This window comes from Tamandua tetradactyla, chromosome 20, assembly GCF_023851605.1.
Source record: "Tamandua tetradactyla isolate mTamTet1 chromosome 20, mTamTet1.pri, whole genome shotgun sequence".
In the NCBI taxonomy this organism is placed as follows: domain Eukaryota; kingdom Metazoa; phylum Chordata; class Mammalia; order Pilosa; family Myrmecophagidae; genus Tamandua; species Tamandua tetradactyla.
Genome location: NC_135346.1, coordinates 37868144 through 37894069, shown reverse-complemented (window position 1 = coordinate 37894069; position 25926 = coordinate 37868144). Strand labels below are relative to the sequence as shown.

General features: G+C 38.8%; 1 protein-coding gene across 5 annotated transcripts in view; it reads right to left on the bottom strand.

Annotated features, from left to right (window-relative positions):
- Nucleotides 1-62: 62 nt before the first annotated feature.
- The window catches only part of SGCD (sarcoglycan delta), a 393007-nt gene continuing 367143 nt past the window's right edge, over nt 63-25926 (bottom strand). For all 5 annotated transcript variants that reach the window (XM_077137514.1, XM_077137515.1, XM_077137513.1 and 2 more), the window contains 2 exons: nt 3917-4040; nt 63-2636 (listed from right to left, as the gene is read on the bottom strand). In XM_077137514.1, coding sequence (XP_076993629.1) covers nt 2463-2636; nt 3917-4040 — 298 coding nt within the window. In that variant the 3' untranslated portion in view covers nt 63-2462. The remainder of the gene's footprint in view (nt 2637-3916; nt 4041-25926) is intronic.

Sequence of the window (25926 nt, the reverse complement as noted above, 5' to 3'; positions counted from 1 at the left end):
TGGAAATCAGAATTTTATATTATGCCTGCCCCTTCAAGTTGTCTGCTTTATATTCTTTGTTGCTGTTATTATTTTTATTCCATTTGTGATCTGATTACCCTTAGGATTAAATTTTGCAACTAGGATCACACCAGTATTTTATTGGCATAAAACTCCCCAGATGCTGATCTTCGACTTTCACGTAATGGCTAGAACAAAATCAGCTGAAAGATGTGTGGGGAACCTTTTGCTTCCTCTTATACTTCAGATGACAAAATGCAAATATGATCCGTCTGCTTAAAAATGCTTGCCTTCAATTGTTTATCCACGATGGACCTCATAACTACTACTGTTTATCTGAATTATATGGGGTTGGTGCTCCTATTGGCAAGGAGAGCCTTTCCTGGCTTGGACAAACCCTGTGTGAGATAGATACAGGTTCCAGCAGCATGGTCCTCTAGCATATTAATGATGTTGATACAAAGTAACCTGATGTCTTTTATGGTTTTCCTTCTTAGACTCTAGTGCTGCAAACTAATCATACTTATGGTCTCTCCCTCAAACAACCCAAACTCTTCGATATGGTGTATTGAATGAGAATGACTGTAAAAAGCCTGGGCCACCAGTCAGGCTTGACTCCTCACTCCAACCTCTACTCTTACTTTTAAGTGAGTAAGCAACACTCAGCCTGCTTTTACATGCCACGTGTGCAAATCTCAAACCAATGCTTGAATGCCATCTCAAAAATACTAACCCTCTTGTTCATCTCCTATGGCAAACCTTCCCCTTCTTGTGAAATAAGACAAATTAGAACCTTGTTGAGTAAAAACAAATGCCATTCTGGCCTACAAATACGACTTCGATCAGGGTGGTGGGGCCACAGCTTGCCAAATGGCATTCAGGACTGTCTAAGCCAGTTATGTTTCCATTCTGGGCTCTTTAGAGTAAACATCCATTAGCCACTTGGTTTGTGTACCAGCTTTTAAGACACCCAGTCATTCCTAAACCCTTCCCCTCCAGCATCCCAAAATAAACTACAAGTAACAAGATAAATAGGATGTGCTTCTCCTTGCTGAGTGCATTGACTTAAGGCATAGGCACATTTCCCCCTCTTTGAACAGAGATGGTGTAATCTCCTGTCCCAGCACAACAGCTGGCCAGGGTGACCCTGGAGCATGATGATGAAGGTGGTGTGATGAGAGGTAGATGATAGCGGGAATTAGAAAGCTGCCTCCCTCTGAGAGGGAGCAGGTGCTGCCGAGTCCCAGGGACACAGTGATTCTGATAAAGACACTTGAGACTCAGTTTGCTATTAGCTTTCAGTGAGTAATTCTGGGGACAGGTAGCATTTTAGATCTGTGATTTCTGGAGGGAAATACAATGATGGATTTAGAATTATGAACAACTCACACTGGAAACATATAGAAGGAGAATCAAAGCCAGAGAGCTTGTGCATGCCTTTAAAAATAAAAGGCATGTCTCTAAATTACCTACCAATCCCAAGAAACAGAAAAAATAACTGGGTTCCCTATGTTACCCTTAATTGAACTTCTATCTCGAAATGGCTTCTCTTGGGGTTGGGGTTCTGCACCTCTGGATTTTGACTGATTTGACCTTTTAGAGCTGGAGTCTGCTGATGAAGTCAGAGGTGAGGACGGAACAGCTTTTGAGCCAGGTTTCCATTAAACAGGCAGATTGCCCACTTATTCATTGCCTGTCAGGCTACTGAGTAGCTTCCAGCCAACAGGGGAGCAGCTGCTCCCCTATTTTGTGCTGATTTGTATCTCTTATTCTTAAAATGGAAGAATATGTGAGATTAAGGGAAGAGAACAGGCAAAGGTGGGGTGAGCAGGTCAAAATTTGTTAAAATCATTCTTCTCATTTATGCAATTACTAGATGCCCCAATAAATTTGGCTGCAAAGGTAGGGCGGCCAATTTGAGTTGCTATGGCTGACTCCTATGGCATTGAGCATCCCTCACTTACAGAGGGGGGAAATTGGCTAGCCTTCTAAAGCCAAAAAAAAAAAAAGAAACCAAATGTCTCTTTTTACCATAAGAGTCTTAGCACTTAAATGTGACTTGGAGATTCCCGCCATCACTGCCCCTGATGACACAAAAGGAGAAGACACACCGTTGCTCACTCATGTAGATGAATATTCTGCAAGTGTCCTACACAATGCATAATAATGAATGGGGTTTAGATTTGGGATGGAGAATGACAGTGGATATCACAGGGTCACCCATGGTTCCTTTTGTACTGAAACCTAATTTTATACAGAGGATATATATATATTTATTTATATATATTTATATATATTTATATCCACCCACACACGCAAACATCCACACACACACACACACGCACACACGTACGCAAGGTCTTTGATAGGCTTTCTGTGTTCTAGTAAAAATAGCTGGCAGCCAGCGTCTACAGCCAAAAAAGGCTTCTATGCTGCCTACAATGTCCACTATGGATAGTCTTTCAAAGGCAGACACTTGTGTTTATCTGACAAGTGGAACCGGTTCCTGCCTGGGACAGGAATAACCTTCCATTGGCGCAGACGCAGATCTCGAAGACCTTCTGCCTCGTTCCTGTAGGAGTGTAGGATCCATGAGGCAGTCTAGGTAGTTTGATTTTCGCAGCATCTAACTTAATCTAAAGTGAATGAACAGGAAAGAAAGAGTCATTCAGAGGCTGTCAAGTATTTTTCTTGGCATTCAGAAATAGCAGATGCATAATCTCTTGATTCAATTTGACTTAAATCTATTGAGCACTTGATACAATGTGAGTTCTAAGGGACTGGAAATTCAGAGATGGATAAGACAGCAGAAGTCTCTACTTTCATGGAGCTTATATCCTAGCCAAAACCAAACAAAAATAAAGCCAAAAAACTACACTGGCATTTTGGAGGAGTATATCATGTAGGACAATTTATGGGGCTGATGCTTTAGAAGATATACTTTGTGAAATACAGTCTAAAAATGAGCTGTGGTGTTAGGCGCTGTTAGATTTATGATTAGAACTGAATTCCTCCAGAGTCCAAATTCTGATAGTCATAAACTGCATATACGATGTAGTCACTATTTGTAAAAGTACATGGTTTGGAGTTTATCGTTGTTTTAAGACACTTCTGATAAAGGAATGCTCTATCTGATTAACTGTTTTAAAAACAATTACAGCAAATGCCAAACCAATCAAAAGGCAGGCTTGGTGTACAGAGGTAAGGGGCGACTGATAACCACTTAGTACATATAAGAGGTGGAATACAGCTTTGCTTTAAAAAAATAAAATACTTTTTTCCCTCCTATTTTTATTCTTAAATAAGTTTGCAGTTAAATTATATTTACTTTCGAGATCTGACTTTATCTTTTCGCAAAAACACAAGCAGCTACTCGGTTTACCAAACTGGTATTTTATTGGGGTGAGAAGATAAATATTTGTAATCTTTCATCTTCTTGTTGCCTAATCTTACCCTATTTAAATTTTGGCTTGTTCTGGTCTGGGTTAACTGTTGGATATGTCTCTCCATTTCCAGTGAAAACAGAAGCAACCAACATAAGCTTTAAAAGTGACTACAGGTAAATTAAGTTCATCTTTAGTCAGATAGATGGCTTAATTATACCAGCTAACCAAATCTTATTTGAAGGTGATGAGAGAAAATTTGGAAACGGCATTCATTTTTACAGCTGTATAAATCTGTGCTTGCAATACATGCTATTATCTCAGCACTTTACAAATAATGAATCATAACTTTTGTATGTTGTGGATTATAGTCATGCGATTCAACATTTGTTCTAGGAAATAAAATCTTTTCATTGGCTCTTTTACTGTTACAGTGGAGGATCAACCTCAGTGGTAAAGGGAGTAGCAAACCAGTTTGAGGAAGGGCGACTTGTTGGAGCCACATCTCTTTGGACTTCTTTCTCACCCCCTACCTCTCCATCTTTGGATTCCAGTCTCAGCTCTGTTCTGCAAGTGGCTTCCATATTGCCAGCTTCTGCATTTATTTCTACTCCTTTTGGGGCTTCCATCACCAGGGACCGGGTTGGAGACTCCAACCTGAAATATATACAAGATGGAGATTAGAGATGCCATTTCACTTTGTGATAAATTTAAGAAGTTGATGCTCAGGGCATTGGAACAGTGAAGCATTTCAATATTTGATCAGGGAATTTTTTCAGTTTTGCTTTACAAACCTGCTCAAATTTTTGAAGGAGAACTTGATAGCATCAGGCTTTATCTTCATTATATATCACTGAAGTGGTAAGAAATAAGTTCTAGGATCCTGGCTTCATTTTACATTACATCCAGTCAATTACTGCTGCATTGGTACAATATACCAAATTCCTAGACATAACTTTGGTTTATTTTTAGAATAAGGGAACCCCAGATCTAGACTGAGTTTCGTGAATTTGGTAGATATTCCTTGTACTTTGTTCTAATTTCTGTACTTTCCGTGAAGGCAGAGTAAGAGCAAGGTTAAGAAAACAGACTTGGAATTAAAGACGTGGATGGATGCAAGTCGGGGAGCCACTTCCCTGGGCAAGTCCTCCTCCCCTCCCCTCTCTCAGTTTCCCCATCTATAAGGTGCTTCAAATAGTGCCTGGCATGTTGGAAATGCACAATGTATATTAAGTGTCACCACTACCATCATTACTATTGTTGTTATAACAGTATTTCATAAAGGAAGCCCCGCCTTATTCTGTCACTCTGTAACGCAGTTGTCAAAGGAAGACTCAGAACAGGTGAGTGGTTCCCGGGGCGAGGGAGGGGGAGTGCCTTGCTACACTGGGACAGCATGAGGGGTTGTTTTTGGGTGATGGAATTACTCTGTTTTATAACAGCCATTGCAGTGATTGATATATGACTATGATTTCGTGAAGACTCAAAAAGTGAATTTTGCTGTGTATGTACATAACGAAGAGACAAATCAGCTACACTCACACTGTGTTAATGATTATGGCAAGACAGAGGATGATGTTCTTTAGGAAGGTATTTTGGCCAACTCTTTCAATGAGAAAAATATTAACTAAAACTGATATTCTCCTGAATATCCTAGATTTTAATATCATTACCAATATGAATGTATGAAGGGCCTTTTTCTTACAAAGAAATCATTGGCCTCAGCAATGGCTCTGATTCAGACCCATTTCGAGTTTAGTCCTACATTTCCAACTTTTGGACACTGAAGACATGCTAAAAACTAAAAGAAGCTTCTCTTCCAACTGCTGACTCCCTGTTCTGCTTCTCCCACGCCATGTGAGTAGGGCTGGCCCTCTGGGCCTCAGGAAGTGGCAGGCAGAGTCAGCAGAGCAATAGGTTGCCCACCTGGGATGATCCCAGTTAAGACAGAGGCTTCCACTGCTTCCCAGGTGAGGCTCAGGTTTGCTTCCATGCAATAGTGTTCTCCCTTGACCTTTTTTTTCCCTTCAGTGACTTCTAGTCAGAGAGAGAAGCAATAGGTCTACAGTGCTCACAAAAGGACTGGCCTTTTTGTAAGGACTGAACTTTCCTTCTCAAGTTCATCCCTTTGTGGGTGGCAAAACCCCTTTATCAATACCTTCTCCTTCTCACAAGACCTTCCACAAGTTTGAGCTAAGCCCAGTGTTTACTTTATTTGCATGGGGTTTCTCTCACTATAATGTGAGTGTGGGGCTGGGGAGGGGTCTTAACAATAGGGTGGAAAGTCTGTTTGGGCAGCCTTGCCTAAGACCTTAAGACAGCTCAATTCAGGCCCTCTTGTGTTCTTGACCACTTTTACTTTGGAAATATCCTTGTTTCTCTCCCACTAGGTCTGGCTGACATAATATAACATGCATTAGGTCTGGCTGACATAATATAACATGACTTAGGGTAATATTGCTTGTTCTGCTCCAACATTGTTCACCCTTCTATCAATGGCATGCCAACATTTTCCATCCCCAGGTGCAAGTCCTTATGCGATCTTCTGTCTTCTCCTCTTTCTCTCCCTTATTTCATCAGTCAAATCAGTTTTTAACTCAGAACTTTTCCCTTCTCCATATGCTAGGCCATCTCTAACGTGGATTACTGTAATTGCCTTACAAGTTTTGTCTCTAATTTCTTTTTTTTTTTTCCCAATATACTTCACACAAAAGTATTTCTTCCTAAAGTAAGTTTGAATGTGTCACTTCCCTTATCAAAACCTTCGTAATTTCTGCAGAAAAGATCTGAACTTTTGAGATTCTCAGTCCCTGGAATTTGGTCTGACCTATTTTATTGGTCTGATCTGTTGCCACAAACATCAGCAAAATTTATTGATTGGTTTCTCTAGGTGATGGACACTGTATAAATTGCCATTTTATTTAATCTTCACAAAAACCCCACAAATCCCGTTCTTCTGTAGTCCTGATTATAGAAGAAGAAACTGAGGCTGAGTTGATCATGTTCATATTTCTTGTAAAATGCAGAGCTAAGATGCACATTTCAGTTTAATGGTCACCAAAGCCTGTGTGTTGTCCATGAAGCTCAATTACTTCCGGAAACACTGATCTTTTTTCCTGTTCATTATACTTCATCCCACACTCTATAATTAGATGCTACCTCTTTCTCCATGGAATTAGCCCATGTTTCCAAATTCAGTCTATGTGAATAAAGTCCATAATAACTATGGTTCCCTGATGTGCATTTCATAGTGCACAACATTTCTCATACCTATTTTAAAAGTCTCACACCAGTTACATGAAATTCAAGATTTGTTGAATATTCCATACTTAGTATGTAGCAGTCAAAGGGAATGATTCAGTTAAAAAGATAAAGGGGAAAAGAGGGAGCTCTACAGTGAAAGAGAAAGAATGTATAGAGCTTGTAGAACTAGGTTAGATGGAGCTCTGACATTTCAGACATGCATTAGAATTCCCTTTACTCTTGTCCATCTCCCACAGCCTCTGAGATCAGCAGGACTCCCAAGCCAGAGACTTGGACTCAGAACAGACTGCTGCCTTGGAAGTCCCAGGGTGCTGAGGAAGGAAGCTACTCTGAAACTGCCTCCTATTGTGAAAAGCTACCACAAGATGAGAATGACAATTTCCTGTCTCTCTTGTTTCACAAACTACCTTAGTGTTGTTTGGTGTTCAGGCAGACTTAATACAGTGTTGTTCACATGCTAAACTTTACACTGAGTAAAAAGTCGTGTGGCACCTGCAGAGAGCAGACAAAGTCCTCTTGAAGCGGCATCACGTCCACTCCTGACCATAGGTTAACAACCACGACAAAATTGCTTAGGGGGCACTGAGCAAGGAAAAGTGGAAGAATGCTTCCTCCTAATGGGTCGCAATTCAGGGTCCTGCTGGCTCTTGAAAATGATCATTGCTTCCATCAGGAAAAGGAGGAGGGAAGCAAAGTCTCACTGGAGAGACTCAGAACTGAAAAATGACCAGGACAGGAGGTCCACGAGCTGGGCCACGTCCTAGAGAACAGTGGTTCTCAGATGTAAGCATCAGCTGACTGGGAGGACTCGTTAAAGCACAGATTGCTGGGTTTCTGATTCAGTAGGTCTAGGGCAGCGCCCAAACCTTTGCCTTCCTAGCACGTAGCAGTGATGCTGATGCTGCTGGCTCTGGACCACATTTCGAGAACCGCCACTCTAGAGCAAGTCATAAACTCAAGCGCCCACAAGGACTAGGTGAGTGATGTAAATGAAAACTGTAAGTAAAACAACGGTTCACGCACCATAGTATATGACAAATGACACAGGGCATGAATGTGAAGGAGATGGGGGAGATTGGTGGAGACTCTTAGAGAACTGGAACGTGGGCTGCTGTGATTCTTATCTGGTCAGTTGTTGCCAGGACTTCGGATTTGTAAGCTTTTATTCTGAATTACGTTTCTGGAATAGATGCAAACTAATTTTTATAAAATATAAGTATAGCATGAAGAATAATGATGAAATGGAGTTTGCATGCTCACAATTCTTTTTTTTTTTAACATTTTTTATTGTGGAATATATGTACAGTAAAGTGATGAATTTCAGGGTACAGCTTAACAAGGAGTTAAAGAGTAAATTTCAAAGTGTAGTATGGGTTACAGTTCCACAGTTTCAGATGTTTCCTTCTGGTTGTTTTAATACACCAGTGACTCACAAGAAATAGTAATACAGTGTTTCAGTAGTCACAATCATTTGTTAGATCCTATTTTCTCTATTACAACTCCTCCCTCTTGTGATCCTTCTCGCAGTCCTCAGGGATATTCGGCAATGACCATTCTAACTTCTTCAGGTTGAAAAGAGGTGTTGACATTATGGGGTAGAGGGATGCAACTAGTTGCTGTTTTTGGAGAGACTGGTGTCACTGGGTTTCAGGGCTTAAATAGCATAGGAGCAATATGGAGGTTTATGTTTCAGAACAATAAACTTAGTGAGTGAAATTTTATAGAGCCTCAGATAGAGCCCTGGGTAGTATTTAAGATTTTCAGGAATACTGTTGGCTGGGGCTTGGCATACTATGGCAATTAGCAATATCTAGTTGAAGCATCCTTAAGAGTAACCTTCAGAAGAGCCTCCTGACTCTATTTGAGATCATGATTCTTTTTTTTTTATTACATGGGCAGGCACCGGGAATCGAACCCAGGTCCTCTGGCATCACAGGCAAGCATTCCTACCTGCTGAGCCACCGTGGCCCTCCCGAGATCATGATTCTTTTTAAGAAAAAAAAAATTTTTACCTTTAATCCTGATCCTATTTCTTTCCCTCTTCAGGAATAACTAGTATGAATTCTATGTTTATTGTTTTTTTTTTGTTTCTCTCTGTAATGTTACTACACTTGCATCCTATATATTAAATTGCTTATTATTACATGTTTTTGAACTTTACAAAGAAAATAATTTTGCTTATATATTCTCTAGTACCTTGTTTTAAGGGGCTCAAAATTATGCTCCTGAGATTCAGCCATGCTGGCACAGAGTTGCAATTTATTCATCCTGGTGTTATCATTCAACATTTATTTGTCCATTCCACTGTAGGACATTTGTGCTGGTTCCTGGTTTTTGCTTCTACAAACAGTGCTCCTATGAATATTTTTTTTACATGACTCCTGGTGCATATATGCAAAAGTTTGTTTAGGACACATACATATAAGAATAGAATTGCTAGCTCCTAGGTAATGCATATCTACAAGTTTGTTAGATAATACCATATGGTTTTCCAAATTACTACAGTTTGCTTTCCCATTAGAATGCGTAGTTCTGGTTATTTCACTTTCTTGCCAACAGCTGATATTAAGTATGAAATGAGTATGAAATGGTATGTTATTGTCTTTTAAACTTTATTTCTGTAATTAGTGATGGAGTTAAGCTCTTTAGGATTCTTCTTCCATAAAATATCATGTTTTATTTTAATATTTTTGTCATTTCTTAATTTGTAGGAAAACTTTATATATTCTGGAAAATAATTATTTAACAGTTCTGTGCATTGACAATTTCTTCTTTCAGTTTGTGGTTTTCCTTTTCTTCTTTTCAATTGATTCATAATGTCTTTTGATGAAAAGATGTTTTACATTTTAATGTAGACAAATTTATGATCTTTTGCTATGGGTTTGTGATTTCTGTATCTTATTTAAACAATTCTTCCCTACCCTGCAGTCATAAAGTTTTATATTGTTTTCAAAAGCTTTGATGTTTTGTTTTCACCAAATTTCTAATTCATCAAGTAATAATTTCGTGTCTGCTGTGAGGTTGAGGTCTCAACAAATGCAGATCAATTACATCTAAATAAGACACTGAAAAGTCCATACTTACCTTTTTTATAAATAATGTTTACATCCATATATGGGTCTCTTTATGGACTTTTTAGTCTGTTTCATTATTCTATTTGTCTACCCCTACAGCAGTACTTTAAATATTTTAGATTACTTATTCCAGTTTTATAATTTGTTATATTTCATAAAGCAAGTCTTCCCATCTTCTTCTTCAAGGTTATGCTAGCTTTACCAGGGCTTCCACATAACTTCACAAGGAACACCTGTTGCAATTTTGATTGAATTTATGTGATATGGAGCCTTTGATCCATGAACACTGTATCTCTGCTTTCTTTATTGTATTTCAGTAGAGTTTAATAATTTTCTCTATGTGGGTATTGCATACATTTTGTGGCTACTGAAAATACTATTTTTAAAAACTTATTTTTTTCTTATTCATTTTTCTTTGAGTTTAGTTATGAACTTGATTTTTGTTTGTATGTTGATCATGCAGTCAACACCTTGGTAAATTATCTTATTTTCCTAGTGTGTGTACAGGTTTATCTTAAGTTTTCAAGGGTGTCTGTAACAAAGTATCATGAGCTAGATGGTGTAAAACAACTGAAATTTATTGTCTCCTAGTTCTGAAGGCTAAAAGTATAAAATCAAGGTGTTGGCAGAGTCATGCTCCATCTGAAACCAGCAGTGAATAAACCTTTTCTCTACTAGCTTCTGGCATTTGCTGGGAACCTGGTGTCCACTGGCTTGTTGATGCAACTCTGCCATCTTCATAAGGCCCTTTCCCCTGGGTCTCTTTTCCCCTTCTTTTAAGGACATCAGTCATAGAGGATTAAGGGATCAACCTTCTGTTGTTTTTTTTTTTTTTTTTCTTGCCTAATTTCTCTAGTTAGAATTTCTAGCAAAATACTGAATAGCAGTGGTGACACTGGACAGCCTTGTCTTTCTCCCAAGGAACACTTTCAGTCTCTCGCCAATGAATATGATGTTAGCTTTGGGTTTTTCATATATTCCTTTTATCATGTTGAGGACATTTCCTTTGATTTCTACTTTTTGAAGTGTTTTTAGCATGAAAAGATGCTGAATTTTGTGAAATGCCTTTTCTGCTTCGAGATGATCATGTGGTTTCTCCCTTTTAATTTGTTAATGTGGTAGTATACATTAATTGATTTTATTGTGTTGAACCACCCTTGCATACTTGGAGTAAAACCCACTTGGTCATGATGCATAATTCTTTTTATATGTTGTTGGATTTTATTTGCAAGTATTTTGTTGAGGATTTTCCATCTATATGCATTAGAAAGATTGGTCTGAAGTTTTCTTGCAGTATCTTTGTATGTCTTTGATATTAGGGTACTGTTGGCTTCACGGAATAAGCTAGGTAATGTACCATTTTCTTAAACTTTTTGGAAGACTTTGAGCAACAATGGTATTAATTCTTCTTGGAATGTTTGGTAAAATTTGCCAGTGTTGCCATCCAGTCCTGGGCTTTTCTCTTTTGGTAGGTTTTAGATGATTGATCTGATCTTTTTACTGAAGATTGATTCGTTGAGGTATTTTATTTCTTCTCAAGTCTGTGTAGGTTGTTTGTGTGTTTGTAAGCTGTCCATTTCCTCTAAGTTGTCTAGCTTGTTGGCATACAGTTATTCATAACTGTGAACCATTTTTTTTTTTTTTTTTTTTGCATGGGCAGGCATGGGGACTCGAACCCGAGTGTCCGGCATGGCAGGCGAGAACTCGGCCACTGAGCCACCATGGCCCTCCCCTGTGATCATTTTTATTTCTTCAGGGTCTGTGGTAAGGTACCCCCTCTCATTTCTGATTTTATTTATTTGTAGCTTATCTCTTTTCGTCTTTTTTGGTCTAGTCAATGGTTTGTGGATTTTACTGATCTTTTCAAAGAACCAACTTTGGTTTTATTGATTCCCTCTATTGTTTTTATTCTCCATTTCATTAATTTTTGCTCTCTCATTTCTTTCCTTCTACTTTCTTTCTGATTAATTTGCTCTTCTTTCTCCAGTTGTTCATTTAGGTCATTGATTTTAGTTCTTTCCTCCTTTTTAATGTAGGCATAGAGGGCTATAATTTCCCTGTCAGCACTGCATCCCATAAGTTTTGATATACTTTATTCTTTTGTTCATTCCTCTCAAGATGTTTACTGATCTCTCCAGCATTTTTCTTTAACCCACTGATTGAGAGTGTGTTGTTTATCTTCCATATATTTGCGTATTTTCCAGTTGTCCATTTGTTATTCATTTCCAGCTTTATTATGATCAGAGAAAGTACTTTGTGTAATTTCAATCTTTTTAGACTCATTAAGACCAGTTTTGTCCCCCAGCATATGGTCTATCCTTGAGAATGTTCCATGAGCACTTGAAAAGAACGTGTATCCTGCTGTTTTGGGATACGTGTTCTAAATATGTCTGTTAGGTCTATTATATTTATCATATTACTTAAGTTCTCTGTTTCTTTATTAACCCTCTATTTATTTGTTCTATCTTTTGGAGAGAGTGATGTCTTGATGTTTCTCACTATTACAGTAGGGTCAGTATCACATCCTTTAGTTTTGCCAGTATTTGCCTAATGTGCTCTGAGGCACCTTCATTAGGAACATAGAAATTTACTATTGTTATTCCTTCTTGTTGAATAGCCCTTTTATTAGTATATAGTGTCCTTCTTTATCTCTTACAACATTTTTGCATTTAAAGTCTATTTGTCTGATATTAGCATAGCTACCCCAGCTTTCTTTGGTTACTGTTTGCATGGAATATCTTTTTCCATTCTTTCACTTTCAATCTGTTTGGGTCTAAGATGAGTCTCTTGTAAGCAGCATATAGAGGGATCATATTTTTTTAAATCTATTCTGTCAATCTGTATTTTGACTGTGGAGTTTAATCCATTAACATTCAAAGGTTTTACTGTAAAGGCAGCTCTTGATTGAGCCATCTTATCCTTTGGTTTTTCTTTGTCAGATCTTTTTTTTTTCTTTTCTTTTCTCTCCTTTTATCCTTTACATTACCCTTACTAATACTCCATTCTGTGTTCTTCTCCAGACCTCTCTCTCCTGTCTTTTATTTTCATCTGGCAAGACTCATTTTAGTAGTTCTCATAGGGCGGTGGCTTATTAACCAACCCTCTCAGCTTTGGTTTATCTGTGAATATGTTAAACTCTTCCTTTTTGGGGGTGGGGGGGTGGGGTGCATGGTCTGGAAATCAAACCCTGGTCTCCCAAATGGAGGTGAGCATTCTCCCACTGAACCATCTCCTTCATTTCTGAAGGACAGCTTTGCTGGATATAGAATTCTTGGCTGGCAATTTTTCTCTTTTGTTATCTTAAATATATCATACCACTGCCTTCTTGCCTCCATGGCGTCTGATGAGCACTTTGTCTTATTTGGCTTCCCTTGTATGTGGTGAATTGCTTTTCTCTTGCTGCTTTTAGAATTTTCTCCTTCTTTCTGGCATTTGACAGTCTGATCACTACGTGTCTTGGAGTAAGTCTATTTAGATTTATTCTGTTTGGAATACAAAGGGCTTCTTGGATTTGCATATTAATGTCTTTCATATGGGTTGGGAAATGTTCAGCCATTATTTCTTCTAAGATTCTTCCTGGCCTTTTTTTCTTCTCTTCTCCTCCTGGGATACCCATGTTGTATAAATTTGTACACTTTGTGTTGTCAGTCTTACCCTGAGACCTGCTGAAATTTTCCCATTTTTTCCTCTGTTTGTTTTTTTGTCTGTTCAAATTCAGTTGAACTGTCTTATGTAGCTTGTTCATTCTTCTGCCTCTTCAAATCTGCTGTTGTGTGTCTCCAGTATATTTTTAATTTCATCTACAGTTTCTTTTACTTCCATAATATTTGTTATTTTTCTATGTATTCTTTCAAATTCTTCTAGGGTCTTCTTAATAGCCTTTATTTCTTTATACACATTTTCCTTCATTTCTTTGAACTGACTCAGGAGATTTGTTTGCACATCTTTGATTAGTTGTTCCAGATTCTGTATCTCCTCTGACTTTTTGATCTGTACCTTTTACTGGGATGTTTCTTCTTGATTTTTAGTATGCCCTGTGATGTTTTGTTAATATCTGGTCATCTGATTATCTTGATGGATTTATTCTGAAGGTTGATTTCTCTCTCTTATCTAGGGTTAAGTCATTGCCTCAGTTTGGCACTGCTTAGCCAGTGGGTTGTCCATATTTCTCAGTCAAAACAGGGCTGGAAACCATGCAGTAGGTGTAAACCAACGCCAATGGGCCTGAGGTAAGTTCTGGAGAGGATATAAAAAGTTCAGCAGTTCCCCTGCACTTTCCGTCCTACTTAGCAGATAGCACTATTTGGTGGCTTACTCATCCTAGAGGTTATTTATCTCCTGGAGCTGCAGCAGTGTCTGACCAGGCAGGCCTTAAACTGTAGGTTTACTGTGTACTTATTTCAGCAGCCAAAATCTGGCTCACTGTAGGGTTGAGTTCCCCACTTGTGGCAGAAGATTCCCCCAGCTGCCCAATCTGCAGCCATCCCCCAGAGAAGGATCAGACCTCCAGCTGCTGTTATCCTCAAGGAGGGGGGTGGGGTGGGCACCAGCACCCTGGGCTGGAAATATAGTCTCTGTCCAGGTTTTTCAGTCTTTTCATCTCTCACTGATCTGGGCGCGAAATATCCTCTCCTGCCCCCCAGGTTTCCAAACTGTTGATCTGGGTAGTTTCTGCCTGGCTACTTGCTGCTTTTAGAGAAGATTTTTGTAGTACTGTCCCTGATCCTCCATTTTGGAAGCTCTTCATTGCTGCTGTTTTGTATTCTGCCCTCTCCACAGCTTAAGTCCTGCTGTGGGTCCCTGTGGGTTTGGATCTCTATTTGGATATAGGTGGAGATCTGTCTCACTGCTGTGAGATATTTTACAGTCTGTGTCCCTGGTAGGAGATGGAAGGGCTCCTGGCTGCTGCTTCTGGGCACTTCCTAAGCTGTATGAGACTGAGTGAAGGGGAGGGGAGAAGGGTTGGCCAGCTCATGACAGACGTTTCCTACCTCATATTTTTTCTCTTTCTTTGATTTAGCATTGTGGGATGCTTCTCCAGTCTATACCTTCCTCCAGAGTTCTTAAAAAGTGAGAATTGTTCTTTTTGCTAAATCTCTGGGGAGAGGTTTTCAGTAGCTGCTTATGTTGCCATGTTGATGATGTCACTCAATCTTGCCTATTTTTTTGAACTTTGTATAAATAGGATCACAGCTTACACTCTTTCATGGTGTTTGAAACTTTTGAAATTCTTCCAAATGGTTGCATTCATTAGGCATGTATTCTTTTTATTGGTAAGTCCATTGCATGAATAGACCATGCTTTATTTAGACATCTCTCCTGCTATTTGGTTGCTTCCAGTTTGGGCTCCTATGCATAAAATTGCTATGAATATTCTTAAATAAGTCTTTTTGAGGGCAAAGTTTTCATTTCTCTTGAATAAGTAGCCAGGAGTGGAATTTCTAGGTTATAGGATGGGTGTATGGTTGGATAGTAAGTGTGGTAGGCTGCATCTAATATGGTTCCCAGTGACCACTACCTTCTGGTATTCATTCCCTTATATAATTCTCTCCCTTTGATGTGGGCTGGATGCAGTGACTTTTTTCTATACAAATATAATATGGCAAAAGTGATGGGATGCATGTGTATGATTAAGTTACAAAAAAGACTGTGGATTTGATCTTGGGTCCCCTCTTGCATTCACTCACTCTGGGGGAGGTCAGCTGCCATGTTGAGAGCTGCCCCATGGAGAAGTCTAAGAAATTTAAGGAGGAGATTGATTCATGAGGAAATAAGGTCCTTTCAGAAAACATGGCAATGTGTTTGGAAGTGGAGCCTCTTCCAGTTAAAAAGCCTGGGCTAACAGCTAAACTGCAACCTTATAAGAGATCTTGGGCCAGGGGCATCAGGTAAGTTTGACCTGAATTACTAAGCCCATAGATACTGTGAGATAATAGATGTCTTTTGTTTTAAGCTGCTAGGATTTGGTGCTAATATGTTACGCAGCAATAAATAAATAATAAGAATCAAACCTTGTTTGAAGATAGTTGTATGAGTTTACATTTCTACTACCAATGCTGATGTTGATAGTCATTTTCATTATAACTATAAATTGGTACTTTATTATGGCTTTAATTTGCATTTCCCTGTTATCTAAAAATGTTAAGTACCTTTTCATGTGCTTAGTGGCCATTCAAATGTGTTCATTTGGGAAGGGCCTGTTTAAATCTTTTGCCCAGCTTTTTACAACTAGCTTGTTTGTATTTTTGTTATTCATTTGTAATATGTTCTGGGTAAAAATTATTTTTCAAAAATGTATATTATATATATTTATATACTAAATTGTTTTATTCTTGTCCATGGCTTGCCTTATTTTTTTAATGGCATCCTTTAATGAGCAGAAATTTTTAATTTTGATGAATTCTAATATATTAATATGTCCATATATTTTATATTTATTACTGTTTATGCTTTCTGTAATAGGGTGCTGCCTACCCCAAAGGTTACAAAGATATTCTCCCATGTTTTCTTCTAGAGGCTATATAGTTAAGCTTTAACTTTAGGTTTATGATTCAGCTCAAATAAATTTTTTGGAATAGTGTTGTGGTTCATTTTATCTCCTAGGTTTATCCAATTGTAGTACTATTGATTTAAAAGATAATCCTTTCTCCACTGAATGGCGTTTTCAACATTAGTTGAAACTCAATTAACTATATAATTGCCAATCAATTTCTAGACTCTCTTCTGTTCTTTTTACTTGTCTAGCCTTATGCTAATGTCAGACTGTCTTGATTACTGGAACTTTAAAAGAAGTCTTAAAATCAGCTAGTGTGAATCCTCTAACATTGGGGAAAGGGAGAATAGATTGTTTCTAGGGTATTCTAGATCCTTTGTTTTTCCATATAAATTTTAGAATCAACTTGTCAATTTCTATGAAAAAAGCCTATTGAGATTTTGTTTGGGATTATGTTGACTCCAGAAATTTTTTTTGGCTCAACACAAAAAGTTTATTTTCTGTGTATATGAATTCCCATGTGGGTTGGCAGGGGCTGTCTGTTATCAGGTGATCCAGGGATCTAGGCTGCTTCCACCTTGTAGTTTCCCATCTCAACATGGGATAGCTATGTTTGTAGAACTAGTAGATAATGTGCAGAATCAGACTTTACTCATCAGCCTGTTTAGAAAATGCTTTGAGTGTGGTGTGTTAAAGATGCTCAGGAGGGTGGGGGTAGGATGATATGTATTAATTTTCATGGCCTCCCAAAACAAATGACCACAAACTGGGTGGCTTAGAATAAAGGAAATTTATTCTCTGATATCTCTGCAAGTTGTCAGTAGAGTTAGTTCCTTCTGGAGGCTCTCAGTTCCATGACAGTCTCCTAAATTCTGGTAGCTACCAGCAATCCTTAGCTTTCCGTAACTTGTATGTAGACAGTCACTCTCATTTATGCTTCTTTCTTCAAATCTATACCTTCTGAGTGTCTCTCTGTCCACAGATAAATTTGGGGGTGACTTTATAGCCTATCTTTTTAAATCTAACAGTTCAAACTTACTACTTCTGATTTATGTGCTATCATTGTTAAGTAAACAGGTTCTTTGTTCTTTAATCCTGAAAGATTCTCGCTCTTGCAATATTTATTTATGTACATCCATGTATTTACCACTTTTTTCACTTATTCTTTCTGGCATTTTAGACTCTCATTCCACCCCCACCCTCCTTTTGTTCCTGACATCAAGAAAATCCTGGATTTTTTTTTTTTTTTAGAAAGGTGTTCTAGGAGTGAGCCCTAGTTTTGTTTGTCTGAAATCAAACTTTAATTTGCTCTCCTTTGGAAAGGGATTTTGGTTGGATGTGCTACTCTATTTTGGCAGCTATTTCTCTAACCAATTAGGGTATTATTCTTCTGGTTTCTTCTATCGTTGTGATTAAGGAGTCAGATGTCAGTCTAACCTCAATGTGAGAAGTTCAATTTAGCTTTTTTTCCTCCTCTGATTTTTGACTTTGATGTTCTTTAGTGTCATTGTGATGTGTCTGGAATTGGATTTCATTTTATTTATTCTGTTTGAATCTTTTTTGATTCTGTGACTGTGTGGTTTTGTGTCTTTTATCACTGTGGATGATATGTCTTTGAAAATTATCTTTGCCCCATTCTCTCTCTTCTCTCATTGTGTGACTTGGATTAGATATTCTCATTCTCCTTGAGCTGCTTTCCAGATAATTCTTCAGATCATGTATTTTTTCTCATCTGTATCTAGTCACAACCCATGGAATTTTTCTTTTTGAGATTATATTTTATAGAAACTTTGTTCATTTTCTAATTTGTTAGCCATTTTTACATCTTTACTCGTACGATTTATTCCTTATTTCCTTCCTCATAGTAAATACACTCATTTCATATTCTCTCCGGTAATTCCCAATCTGAATCCTCTGTGGGTCTACACTGGCTGCCTTTCCCCTCTGCTTGCTCTCTTTTTCATGGTGCTTTGTTTCTGAGTGTGTTTTCTGCTTCTTGAGTGTGCATTTTCATGTTTCTTGGGTCTTTATCTGCTGGAATTCTCTGAGGCCTGTGTAAGCCGATTTTCTCTAGAGAAAATTTACATTTGTTTCCATCAAATGTAAATTTCCATCAAATGGTGCCACTGTCAGTTTAGGCCCATGTAAACTAATTTCTTTGCTTGAAAATTTTAGGACCACCTGGGTAATATTAATTCAGGCTGCAAACCAGAGTTAGGATCAATTTGAAGTTACCATGCCTTGAATTTCAATAAGTTATGTTTTCTTGAAGTTCTCTGGGTAGAAGATTTAAATGAGGGGAAGGCTAGGTAGGTTGAATTTTATTTCACACTTACATTGAGGATGTGGTATTTTGGGGTCCCAGTTTCACCCGTATGCAAGGAATCTCTTATTAGATGCCCCATTTTATGGGGGACGCCCCATGATTTGTTTTATTGCCATTACTAGGTCATGGCAACAGTAACTGAATTTCATCTTAGTTTAGCAAAATCCGTAAAGTGAAAGCTGACCTCAATGCTCAAATCACTTCTCTAGGTTCCCATTTTATCTTAGTTTTTTACTCTGAGTAGTCTTAACTAATATCCAGCTCATCAACACATTTAAAGTACTTTAAAAATGTGCTTTATTCAGGAGTTTTACATGTTTGAAGCCAGTGACCTGGTTAGGGTACTTAAGTATTATACTGCTGGACTACAGGTCCAGGTTTCAAGGTTTTTAAAAGAATATTGTGGCATCATCTAATCTATAAGGGTTGACAACTCATTCTTTTATTTTGTATTTAAATATAGTTGTTCCAACTTTCTAAGAGACAGTTCTGGCCTAACAACTGCCAGTTTGTGAGAAAATTGTAGAATTTTATCACATAGGGTTCAATCACAGAAAGAAAACCTCTGTGAGTTGAATATATGAGTGTACTGTCAGTATTCAACTTTATACAGTTGTGGGAACTGGTTCAACAGTCTACGCACAGCTGTTTTCTTTGCATTGAATGCTGGAGCAGCCAGTAAGGAAAGATGGATATGAAGTGGGGAACTACAAGGATGAATTGGAACCCACCAGGGTGGATGAGGCCCTGTGACAGTCCCTCATCACCTCCAAGTCTCCAATTCAGTGATGTAGGTAGGAGTCCTGAAGGAGAAGCTGCTTCCCCTGTTTCTGAAACCAAGTCTGCACCTGGCCTAGGAGCTGGAGGAGCTGAAGGAGGATATGGTGGGAGCTGAAGGAGGTAATGATCTGGCTGCTGCCCCACGTGAACACGGTGAGCCAGCAGGTGAACAGCCACGGTGCCCTGGCCTTCTGTTGCAAAAGGAGAATGGCCGATGCTTCATTTCCATCATCCAAACCTCATGAGGCCATGCTAGCTCAGGGAAGGGAATTCAGGGAAATGTAATTCCCACTTAGCTAAGTTGATAGGTTATAAATCTACCACCCCGTGTCATCTGTATTTAAAAGGATTGCTTTGGCTTGGACACACTGTACACAGTGCAGCCAATTTCAACTTGTAATATAGAAACTGGTTGAAATAAAATAAGAACCTACAGATTTGTAAGGAAAAACATGGGCTTTTCTAATTATATAGGTTCTACTTTTAAGTCAAGCAAGGCCACTTTGCAATGCAGGCCCCTCGTAGGTGTAGCAGGTCTTTAAATTTTACGAATGAAGCTCCTGAGCTCTGAGAGCTCTATCTTTAAATTCTGAGCTGAAAAATCCATGCAGAGTATTCCAGGGTTCTGCTCTAAAGATTTAAGAAATGTATTGGATATTCTCATTTGAGGCCATTTCTTTCAGAAAAGCAGTGATATTCTGTCTTCTAGAGCAAAACCATTTTAAGGTTTGATTTTGTGAAAGGCAAGCCAGACCATCACAAAAGATTCTTTTGAATCAATCCTTCTTTCTCGGTGTAGAGCTTGTTGATTTATTAAATAAATATTTATTATAGTAGGCCTAAGAGACACGGAGAAGGACCTGTATCCCATACTGGAAGAGACTGGGTTGGCCTTGTAAATCGTTAGGAATCAGCTCATTTGTTTGGCCAACAAACATTTATTGTTCTATGTATATGAAGATATGGGGGCTACAGCTATAAACAAGATGGATATAATCCCTGTCTTAGAGAGTGTACCGCTTTTGAGGATGAGATACAATAAGCTAGTATTTGTTGATAGTGGTGAGAAGCACTTATGGAGAAGTACAGGGCTTATTCGTGCTTCTAACTAGGAATTGGGTGAGGGGAAGACTTGGGGACTGGGGAGGCTGATGCTGACCTCTGATTGATTAAAGAGTTGGTCTGGTAAAAGATGCAAATTACAAGCAGAGGGAAAAGCACGCATGAACACTTTTAGGAGGAAACGAGTTTTGCAAGTTAAAGAAGTTGAAAGAAGATCAATAGAGAGTGTGATATTTAATAAGAAGTAAGTCATGCATGGCTTTCCAGAATATGATGAAACAATAAGGAATCAAATGAAGTGGGCATATGGCGGGAAATGATAACGGGCAACATGATCTGATTCCCATGTTGTAAAGAGTATTCTGGCCACAGAGTGAATACGAGGGGGAAATAGGATGGCAGGTAATTGGCAGCACAATGTAGTGACTTGGATTTGGTGATGGAATGAGTCTAGAATGACCTCTAGTATTTTGGATTTTGTAGCTGGTAGATGGTGGGGGTTAAACACTAGGCAAGTGTGCAAGCAGAACAGGGCAGGATAGAAATTGGAGGTTTGGCTTTAGGTATTCTGAATTGGCCATCATTTGAATTCAAGGGGACATGTTTAGAAATGTGGATCCACCGGGCTAGAGATAGAAAAGTGGGAGGAATGTTTGATTGTGGTTAGTTGACCATGGTTGGCAGATTTCTGTGTTGCTGAGTTAAGGATATTATGTTTTCAAATATTTCTTTTGAGGGTTTTATATACACAATCAGAGTCAATTCTAGGCCACCTGACTCTTTCTCACCGGTGGGACTAGGCTGGTGCACTCCGTGAACTGATTCTCTTAGCCAATTCAGGATGTGGTTGCATCCCAGCCGGGTGAACATTTCCTCTCACATGTTCTTGTTCTACCATTACAGAAGAGGCAAAATCCTGAGCATAGTTTCAAAGTGCCTAGGCTCTGTTTATCGCCCTCTGAGGTGGTTTCACAGCAGCTGTTAGAAAAAGTACAGACTTTGGCCCAGGGAATATGACAGGGGGAAAATCAGTGGTGTCTTATAACATTTACGTAGCCCTAGGGAGATTTTTCTCCACTGGACCATCATTTCCTGGCACATTTTTGCATTTATTTGAAACCTCTCCTCCTCCTTGCAAATTCCATTTCAAGTACCTGTGCAACATGGAAGTCTCATGAATCAAAAAACCCACAAAACTTTAAATGCTATCACAAGGTCTGTTTTTAAAAACCCAGGGAATAATTTATTTGCTGTTGGCATTATCAGTTTGTTCTTGCCGTTCCAGGCTCATTTTTTGTTGAAATTGTTTTGTTGAAACAGTGATTACTTATCCAGATTTCTGGTTTTCATTTCCTTCATCATAAGAATCTACATTAATCACTTCCAAACCTAGACAAGCTTTTAGATCATATTTTCCTCCCATCCTCACAGAACGGAAACAATGGCTTTTGTTACTTTGGGGAGTGACCTTCAGATCATAAAAACAGAGTAAGAAATGTGGTAACTGAAATGGAAGAGGGTTATCTCTTCAGTCTTTCCTAGGATAATAGCAGAGATTCATACGGAGACAACACCTGGGATTATTGTGTGTGTTATAAATTTGAGAAAAAAAATCAACGAAAGTTCTTCTCTCTGTGAGTAATGCTGATGCCACCTGGCCAAAGTTGTGCAGGTAGTGAGTTCTTAGATTGGCTGAGCCCATGAGCTGGAAATGTCAGCATGGCAAGACTCACCTGCAAAGTTTTTAAAGCCTGGATGCTCAGGCTGCACTTCACACCAATTAAATCAGAATGTCTGGGCATCTATCTGCATATGTTTAAACTTCTTCACATGGAGATGATTTCAAACCACTGACTTATCAGATCTATGTGTGTGCTGCAGATTTATGAAGTTTAATACGGAGCCCCACCACTTCCTCTGATGGAAGAGCACAGTATGACACTGCAACTGGGGGAAAAGTAAACCAAGTTGCAAACACAAAGGCTAAGGTAATATACTTGATGAAATGAAGATGTTCAGTGCCTACTACATGGGCCCATGGCCTTGGTGGGTTGCTGAGATATTGTCTATGTAAAACTTTAGCAAATCAGCAGGATACCTTATTCAGAAGAGTATGTATATCTAAGGAAGGTTATTTTCCTCAATTTGTTCATTGATCTGAAGTTCATTAGCTCCCATTGAATCTACAGGAGTTCAAAGTTTAATTTCTGTTTCAAGAAAATGCTTTAAAAAATTGCTCTCAAAATTTCAGTTCAGCTGTTTGATCAACACTAAAGGAACAACAGCTATTTTGAAAAACCTGGTTTCTATTAATGTAATGGGCCATTTAAAGTAATGGTGAGAGAGATTTTGAAACCAGACAACTTTAAACTCAAGGTATTGGTGACTATCATGTTAAACACGTTGGCCCAATTAGTTTTCTGCTTGAAATTTCATGAGGCTCCCTCCGACCTCATTTTCCTGCAGTCCTTATGATTCATCCTGTATTTGTTGAGTTAGGCTCTTACAGAGCCTGATTTAAAGGAACCTCAGAGGCCAGGATTTTCACACGAAAATTCGGTGTTGGGTTCCAGTGACAGATTTAGATTCACTATATTCACTACTAAATGTAGTGAATACATATTATATGCAATGCACATGGGGTGCTTTTCACATATATAGTCCCATCTGCCATCTAGCCCCAGCCCCAATTATGAGAAGAGACAACAGAGGTTCAGAGGGGCTGCATGTCATGGTCTAGGCCAAATGCCGAGGAAGTTGTGGATCAAATCTTTTTAATTCCTACCCAGTACTTATTGTAATCAGCTCACGGTTCTGATCACTTTAAGTGGTTCCACATATGGGGTGTAACTCTGTCTTCTTGTAACCTGCTATGTCATTTGGAGCTTCTACAGGGAAACACAATTTATAAAAGAGAACATCCTGGCACAGGATATTTCCCTCATCCAGGCTCTTCCTTCTAGTCGAGTCAAGGTGAAGTGATTGAGACTGTCCCCTGAGGCAGACAGGGAAGGCCTGCCTGCCTCTCACTCCATCCAGACTGGTCTTTTCTTTCTTTGAAAAAACAGGCCCATCTCTCTCATCTCAGGACTTTGCAGGTTCTGTGTCCTCTCTCTGGAGTACTCAGGGCAGCTAACCCCATGCTTGGTATGTTTATTTCTTTCTCACCCTTCAAGTCTCAATCAAATGTCATCTCTTTAGAGAGGCCCTCCTTGGCCAACATTCAGTGACATTTCCTTCCTGTCACTGAACAAAATTGGCAATTATTTATTTGTCCGTATGCTTATTTTACTCTCTCTTCTCCTTTCGAATAAGCTCTATGATGGCAGTGATCTGGCTAGATTTATGCCCAACATCAAGGATGTTGCCTGGTGTTCAGTAGATATTTATTGGATCAATATCCCTCTTAGAATACAATAATCTGTTATGTTCAGAGTAAGGCCCAGGACCATAAAACACTCTTCTCTTTCTTCCTTTCCCTTCTTGGTATGATTCTGGACCATTCATGATTGCAGTCTAATCACTTTAAAACTGGCAGCCAAGTTACAGGGAACTCATATTGAGCCTAAAAAAACACCTTCTACTTTTGACCTATTTTTCTCCTATCTCATTCTGTGCTCCCTTGTAATATACTGCATTTTAGTTTTTACATATAGACCATAGTTTCTGACTCTTAAATCTTTTAAATTCTTGATTCTTTCTTCTAACATAACATTTGCATGTCACTACACAGCCTTTTAATCCAACTTTCCTGGGACGGAGGTTGGATAATAGTTCAGAGTCAAGATTTTGAGTCTGAGCACCTCCAGCTGCTGGTTCCTTGACTTTCTTGGGGCTCAGCTGTTCCTTGTGTTCAATAGGAGAGAACAGTGTCTCCTTTACGGGACTGTTTTTCAGATGGGATGTGGAAATGTCAGTGAAGATTTAGTCAAGCGTATGGCACATAGTACATGTCACTAAGTGATAGCTTTTATAATTGCATTCATCCTGAAACAAATGCAGTCATACCTAGTCATTGCCCCTCCAAAACTGGTGAGAACTGATCAATTATTTTGTTTTCACTCCAGTTTCTTTCTCTGGCTTTTTAAACATTTCATCATCCACAAGAGGCTCCCACTATGCAGGGTGGACACATGACAGACGTTGCAAAGAGCTTGAATACAGAGAGTAATTTCAATACAAACTGTTCAAAGATAAGTGGCCAAAGAAGTCAGTTCTTCCTCTGTTATGTGTTGACTGTTACAAGATTTACTAAAACTTCCATGACTTTGAGAGGGAAAGGCTTGACAGATTCTCTGCAGAATTTGTCAATTATCTTTGCCAGAAGTCAAACTGATCCGAAATACTGTGCCTTAGTGGTCTAACATGGGCTTCTGAACTATGATTAGAAACTTGAATTTTGTAGCAAATCACATTTCTTGGAACCTGAGGTTTCCAAGGTGACTGCATAAGAAACTACAGACATGATAATTACCATTTCCAAAGGAGCTCTCTCTATAATCCTCCTTCTGGCCTGCCAGCCCCAAACCATTACATTATTCACACTGTATTTCTTTCTAAAGTACATAAAAACGAAATAAGTGATTCGAATATCAAAGAAATGATGTACATGTCCACATTCCCAGCTTTCATAATGTGAGTAATTACTTTAAAGTTTGTCAACACTCCCTAGGGTATCAGAACATTTAATGGCCCATGCATCTAGCCTGATTCCACATGTAACAGAGAGCTAGGCTGTCAGTTATTTTAATTAAGAAGGGAAATTAAGACATTCACAAATGCTATTTAGATTTCTTGTTTAAATGAAATCTCTAGCTTTGATCAGGATTGGAAGCCAGCCCCAGAGGGCTGTATTTTGTAGTAGAAGCAGTGCTGAGCTAGGAGTTAGGAGTCTGAATTCTTATCACCAGGTCTGCCCCTAACTGGCTCCAAGGATCCCTTCTCAGTACAATGAGAAAGATGGCTTAGCAACGGAAAGAGCACCTCTCCAACCCTGAAATACACCTTATACTTCTCTATAGCCTACAAGTTTTGGAAGATTAAATGAGCCAACTGCCTGCTATATGATGATAATGAAAGAGATCTCCTTCGTGGGGTCAAATGGCCATGATGATCCCTCTTCTTCCGAGTGCTAACACTCATGGGCATCCTCAATAATACTCTGCATTTGCTCATTTATATGTCATAGTGGTCTGTGGGGACCCAAATGGGTGAACGACTACGGCTTCAAGAAGGCTGAAGAAAGGAATTTAATATCTGATATGGGAACAATTATACTTTAATTTTGTAAACACTATTTAATGAAATAATTGTAGCTAAAAATAACTGCATACTTACCTCATACTAGGCACTGTGATCAGTGAAACAATAAGAGGAAGTCATATTAATATTATTAATTAATATTACCCCCTTGCAAATGGGGAAAGTGGGGATTGGGGATGTTAAACCTAAGGCCACACAGCTAGTAACTAGCAACAGAGTCCATGTTCCAAACACAGTCCTATCACCAGAGCTCATGCTTTTAAGTGCTATTTGACAATTACC